We start from the raw sequence: 7,006 nt of genomic DNA, 5'->3' as shown, positions 1-7,006 counted from the left end.
CATCACCCAGATTGGAAAGACTACACCCTACAGTACTGAAGGAGACAGCTGAGCAGATTGTAGAGGCAATGGCGGTGATCTTTCAGGAATCACTGGAGTTGTGGAGAAAGATTAGGGGCAGAGACTATTTTCTAAAAGGGGAAAGACTTTGGAAATCTGAAGCACAAAGGGACTGAGTCCTAGTTCATGGTTCGCTTAAGGTTAACATGCAGGTTCAGTTGGCAGTCAGGAAGGCAAATGCAATGTTAACATTCATTTTGAGAGGGCTAGAACACAAGAGCAGAGATGCACTGCTGAGACTGAACAAAGCTCTAGCCAGACCACATTGAAACATTGCGAGCAGTTTTAGACCACATATCTAATGCAGAAAGTGTTGGGGTTAGTAGAGATGTTTACAAGAATGATCCTGGGGATGAAGGGCTTATCATATGAGGATTGGTTGAGGACTCTGGGTCTGTAACTCAATGGAGTTTAGAAGGATGATGGTGATCTCATTGAAACTGACAGAATACTGAGGACCTGGAAGGAGGCAAAGTGGAAAAGATGTTTCCACTAGATGTGGACCCAAGGGCACAGCGACCCAAGGGGCAACCCTTTAGAACTAAAATGAGGAGGAATTCCTTCAGTCAGAAGGTGGTGAATCTTTGAAACTCTATCGCAGAGGGCTGTGGAGACCAAGTCACTGAATGTATTCAAGACAGAGATAGATAGACAGAGATAGATAGGTTCATGATTGGCAAGGCGGTGAAGGGCTATGGGGAGAAGGCAGGAGAATGGGGTTGAGAAACACATCAGCCCTGATTGAATGGCAGAGCAGACAAATTCTGCTGCTATATCTTATGGTCATATGCACAACTGGCAAGGTTTGCTATTTTGGAACACTTTCATCAGTCAAGAAATAAGATTTTGAGTAATCAATGCTTAAGTGCCCGAAATGTACCTGCTGAGGTCTGGAAACTCCCTGTAGGAGGAAGATTGACGAGAATGGGGAGAGTTGGCTCCTACCAGAATGCGTTCTCAGTCAGGTGTAGATACTTTTAGTTAATCTGTTCAGATGTATTATGAATGGATCTTGTAGCACAGTGGTTAAGTCTGTAACTCTTGACCAGGGGACCTGGGTTCAGGTTCCACCTGCTCCAGTGGTAACAGCATCTCTGAACAGGATAAGAAAATATCTATGGCAACTGCCCAGGTGGTTTGCCTCTTAAAGAAACTGTCACAGTTTGGTCAGCTACACCCAGGTTCAGATATGCTATGACACACCTCTGGAGCAGATGGGACTTGAGCCCAGGTTTCCAATCTCAGAGGTAGGGACATTACCACTGTACCACAAGAACCCACTAGATCAGGTGTATTTTTACACAGATTCCCTAATGTTTATTCCATGCTGCATAATTCTATTTTTTCCCTAATTATCCATTAACAACATGTTAACATAGTTGTTTATTGGGGTTACCCACCATGCCTGTGTTAATTGTATGACAGGAAGGCAGCAAATGTCCATCACTTTCCTCCAGAATTCACTCATATCAACTGGTTTTTAAAATGGAGGGAGACACACTAAGTTAAGAGGGGAATCTTTCTTCTGTTGTCCAGGCACCTGTAACTGGATACAGAACAGAATCAGACACCAAAATCTGTTCAGCCTTGCCTCAGATTGTTGGATACTTTTAAATACAACTTTTTAAAAAGTGGGGCATTTCGATAGAATTAAAGTCAGACCGTATTGGGATGACAACTTGAATTCAATTTTTAATGTTATGGCATCCAATTATAATCTTTACAGTAAACTTTAGAAGGAATTGTTGTGCAGTGTCAGCATCCTAAACCAGAAGCTCTAGGTTCAAGTCCTGCACTAGAATCAGACAAATAAAAGATAAACAAAAAATGTTTCAGGCATTTTTCAATATGGGAGCAAAATTGTATTTGGTTGAAAATAAATGTCTCAATTTCTTTTTGCCAATTCACACCCCTCTGCTGATGGATAGTGTGGGTGTACTGAATCTCCTCCAGGGTTCATGAAGGAGCAGGCAGGGGAGTGAGATGAATATGATCACTCCACAAACAGCCTGTACACACTCAATGAGCTGAATGGGCTCTTTCTGTGCTCTGGCTCTGTAAATTGTCCAGGGACACATTCTTCCAGTTCTTCATTCTAGGCCGTTTGATAATGGAGGGAAGTGCAGTGAAACCTCATCCCACCACTTACCCAATGCCCACTCTGATGGGCATTCCAGCAAAACTGGAACAACCTGATCTTAATCATTCCCTTAAACAGCAACACGATTTTGATGGAGATTGTGATATCTCTTTAATATTACTGAATATAATGGGTTTTGTGCTTTTCAATAATAAATTCAAAACAGACAAGTTACACAAATTGAATCAATTGTTACATTGTTGTCCCTTTCATGGGCTAAAGTGGAACACTTGCAGTTACAAAAGCACAGCTTAAGGCTGCGCAAAACTCATTTATCTCGACACCTGTACAACATGCCGCCATGGAAATATATCAACGTTAGGCCACATCCAAAGAGAGCAGATTTCCTAAAAAAAAAATCCAATGCTGAGCTTCCTGTGTTTAGCAGAGTAGAAAACAAAACTGCTCTCATTAAACCTGATGCTGCTGAAACAAGAAAGCCCACGACCACGACCACTGTTGGATATCAAAAGGATGCACTAGCAAACTCCCTTTTCTACAGAATGACTCCTACTACTGGAATTTGCACCACTACTCCACCCACCCTTTGTTAGCAAGTTGGTGATTAATGATTGCTGGCTTTCTAAAATTGCTTGCTCAGTTAATTCCACATCTTATAACTGGGTGGGGGGAATTAATAAGAAACAATTGCATGTTGCAAACACACTCTGAGTACCTAGCCTCCTTTTAACGTAGTGACTCATTAATTACACCCAAAAGACAGGTTAGCAATTACAATCACTCTGCTTCTCCTCTTTTGGCGATTCTAACATCCGTGGATTAAATCCTCGTTTAACTCCATCCCAACCATCCTCCAGTGCAATCTCCCCGACTTTCATGGAATCGTAAATACATTCCGTTAATGTCATAAAGGCTTGGTCAACATTGCTGTTATTTTTGGCTGAAGTCTCAATATAATTCAGATCCAATGCTTCTGCCAGCTTCTCTGCTTCTTCACGGGAAACTTTACGGTGATCTATTAAGTCACTTTTATGTCCAACCAGAACAAAAATGGTTTTGTTCGGATACACGTGATTATCGACCTCCCGCAGCCATTCCCTGATGCTCTCGAATGACTTCCGATTGGTCACATCGAACATCAGCAGACCCCCAACAGAATTCCTATAGTAGGATCGGGTAATTGATCTGAAATACAACAACATGGTTTTAACTGTGTAACGGTTTAGAAAGAAAAGGCTGATTCATAAATAATTACCTAGATACATCCGCAATATTCAGGTACAACCCATGGTGGCTTTGAATGTTCTTCATTATCTAAATCTCAAAAGCTCAATGTGGCCAACTCAGCCGACAGTGGTGCAAATATTCTCTATTCCTTTTTGGTTCCCCTCATCTTCTCTATTGAGGAAGCAGGTTAGTGCAAGCATGATTGAAAAATGCTCAAACTCCTCAGGCAACATCTATGACGAGAAGCAGAGTAAATATTTCAGGTTGACCTATCTTTTGGCAACATAATCTCGGATATTTCTCCTCATTATCATTCAGTGAATTCCTCGAAAGTCTAATTCGGATCAATAAACAAGTGCTTGGCCAAACACTTGCATCGTGCACTAAATTTACTTCAGCGCAGGAACAACAGCTAGAGGTACACAAACAAGCTCAAACCATTCTCCAGTGCAGTATTGAGGGTGTGCTGCACTGTTGCAGGTGTCACTTTTGACCCAAATGCTATACCAAACCCAGCTTGCCCCCTCAGGTGATATGCAAGATCACATCGTACTACTGAGGAATAGGCAAATTTTTCCCAGTATTTCTATAAATGTCATAAAAGCAGATGATCTGGTTTTTCTCACATCGCTGTTTGCAGGAGCTTGTTGTGTGCAAATTGGCAGCCATGTTTTCTACACTACAACACTAACTGCACTTCAAAAAAAAAAAAAAATCCACATCTTGTAAAACTCTTCAAGATTTCCACTGATCATCACACTATTTAACTCACTTGATTAGACAGTCAATGCAGTGTGTTGCCAACAGCATGGGTTCAACCACACGAGTGGCCACCTTCTCAAATTCACCCCTTAACTGAGATGTGGTGACCCTCGGGTTGAACTCTCACAGTTAGCTCTCTACAATGAGGGAGCATCTCATCACGACTTTTACTCTTTCACTATATAAATTCAAGCCTTTTTTTTTTTAAAAAAAAAAAAAAAAAAAAATTTACACTGGACATTTCTTTAGGTGGTGACATGGCGGTAATGTCACTGGACTCAATCCAGGACTCCAGGTCAAGGTTCTGAGGACACGGATTTGAATCCCACCATGGCAGATGTTGGAATGTGAACTCAATAAATAAACTGGAATAAAGAGCAGGCATAATGGTGACCATGCAACCATTAGCAATTGTCAGAAGAACCTATCTAGTTCACTCATTCCCTTTACAGGAGGAAATCTGCCATCCTTACCTAGTCTGGCCTAAATGGGACTCCAGACCCACAGCAAAGTAGCTGACTCTTAAACTGCCCTCTGGCCCATAAATGCTGGCTTAGAAAACAATGCTCATATCCCATGAATGAATTTTAAAAAAAAAGTTGCCTGGCTGCCAGTTTGAAAGGTAGTGCATCAAGCCACAGGCTTCTTGCAGTTGGTATTAGGAATCACATTATTAAACTTGGAGTGAAGTCTTTGATGAAATCACTTGGTTATTGGTAAGAATTATTCCAGTGCCAACTGGACTTCTCGGTTGCTGTTATTAATTGTGGGCGACCAAGAACAATACCAAAATTAGATTCAGTTCTCTCTTCTTCTCTTGGAAGTTGACAACTAGTTAGCATCTATAAAGCCATTAGTTCCTGCTTAGACTGTAATCTCCAGCATGCTACAGGCTCATGCGAATGTAACTACCAGGCCTGATCCGGCCTTTGTCCACCACTCTCACATGGATTTACAACAATTAGGAGAGGCAGTCCCCCACAACACCTATCTGCCCCACCCTTGAGATTCTGCAAACCATCACTTGCGTCTGTAACAAGAACCAACCTAACAAAATTCTGAGAAAGAGTCATAGCAAACTCAAAACATTAAAATCAATTTCTCTCTCCACAGATGCTGCATGGACTTGCTGAGTTTCTCCAGCATTCTGTTTATTTCAGACTTTCCAGCATCCACAACATCTTGGTTTTATTAACAGAGAGTAAGTTTGAACTAGTCATTTCTCCGCTCGTTGGGATTCAATAATACAAAAAAAAAACAAGCCCCCATTTACACAATGAACAAAAGACTCAGAGCTCATTCCCAAACAATTTGAACATTCTTCCTTCCATGAGATGTCTGGGAGATGAGACTTCATAGGTTTGTAAAGTTTCTAGCTGGTAGTTAAGCCATGCAGGCCTTGTTTAATACCCAAGCTATGCGGAGTCAAGTTGCTGCTTTGTCTGGGGTACTATGATTGACATCAGCATCCATTGGCTCCCTTGGTGAGGGGGATGTGTTTGGAACAGGATTACGCTATTAGCTATTTGAATACTTCAATGTCTTTTACCTACCCCATCTACCGCCTGTACACCATTGGTAATCAGAAATCTATCAATTTCTACCTCAAAACAACATTAAAGACTGAGCTCCTGCAACTCTCTGCAGTACAGAATTTCAAAAGTTCACAACCTTCTCGGAGGGGAGAAATACTCCAAGTGCCATCCCCTGTATATTATTATTTTCTTTTTGTTTTTGTTTTTAAAAATTGTGCCCCCGGTTCTACAGTCCCCAAGCAGGAGAAAAAAATGTCTTACCTGCAGCCACCCTGTCTCTCCCTTTAAGCAGTTTACAAGTTTCAATGAGATCACCTCTCACTCTTCGAAACTCTATAGAATACAGACCCACTTAACCCAATCTCTCTCCATAGGACAGTCGTGCCATCTCAGGAATGAGTTCTGAACCCTTCATTGCACTCCATTTATGGCCATAATATTCTTCCTGAGAGGAGGAGGAGGAGGAGGAGGAGGAGGAGGAGGAGGAGATCAAAACGGCACACAATACTCCAGGTGCAGTCTAACCAAGCTCCTATGTAACTGATGCAAGACTTCACCTACCTGTACACTCATCCTCCTGTAATAAAGTCTTGCTGCAGCTGCATGGTAGACTTCAGTGACTTCTCAAAAGGAACATCCAAGTCCTTTTGGTGTGGAATTTCACAGAATAACTATCTGGAACTGTTACAATGTATGGACTGGATTTAGTTGTGAAGCCTCAGGTAGTTCAATACCTTGCTGATCTGGACTGCCAATTGAAAAATTACCAGCCAGACAAGATCTTAGCAAAAAGAATATATAATGAGATCATTTCTCTTCCCTCCTTGCCTTCATGGAGGTTATTCTGCCATACCATGCATTCACTATTCAAGGCTCAGCGCTTATACTGGAGGCTACCCTGTGTTTTTGGCTCATTGTGTTTGCCATCATCTTTTCACCAACTTCACTTCATCGGGAGGCGATGGCCTAGTGGTATTATCGCAGGACTGTTAATCCAGAGAGCCAGATAATGTTCTGGGGATCTGGGTTCAAATCCCACCATGGCAGATGGTGGAATTTGAATTCAGTAAATATCTGGAATTAGGAATCTAATGATGACTGTGAATCCATTGTCAAAAAAACCCATCTGGTTCACTAATATCCTTTAGGGAGGGAAACTGCCATCCTTACCTGGTCTGGTCTACATGTGACTCCAGACCCACAGCAATATGGTTGACTCTTAACAGCCCTCCAGGCAATTAGGGATGAGTAATAAATGCTGCCTGGGCAGCAACACCCTCAGCCCGTGAATGAATAAAGGAAAAAGATTAAATGATCTACG

General features: G+C 41.8%; 1 protein-coding gene across 1 annotated transcript; it reads right to left on the bottom strand.

Annotated features, from left to right (window-relative positions):
• Positions 1 to 2,286: 2,286 nt before the first annotated feature.
• Positions 2,287 to 3,488, bottom strand: LOC109919056 (ras-related protein Rab-39B-like). Its single transcript, XM_048594332.1, has one exon. The coding sequence runs from the start codon at positions 3,361 to 3,363 to the stop codon at positions 2,926 to 2,928; it is 438 nt and encodes a 145-aa protein (XP_048450289.1). The 5' UTR covers positions 3,364 to 3,488; the 3' UTR covers positions 2,287 to 2,925.
• Between the last annotated feature and the right edge of the window lie 3,518 nt (positions 3,489 to 7,006).

Source organism: Rhincodon typus, unplaced genomic scaffold, assembly GCF_021869965.1.
Source record: "Rhincodon typus isolate 14 unplaced genomic scaffold, sRhiTyp1.1 hic_rhity00008267, whole genome shotgun sequence".
In the NCBI taxonomy this organism is placed as follows: domain Eukaryota; kingdom Metazoa; phylum Chordata; class Chondrichthyes; order Orectolobiformes; family Rhincodontidae; genus Rhincodon; species Rhincodon typus.
Note: the sequence above shows the minus strand (reverse complement) of the source record. Positions and strands in the feature narration are given on the sequence as shown.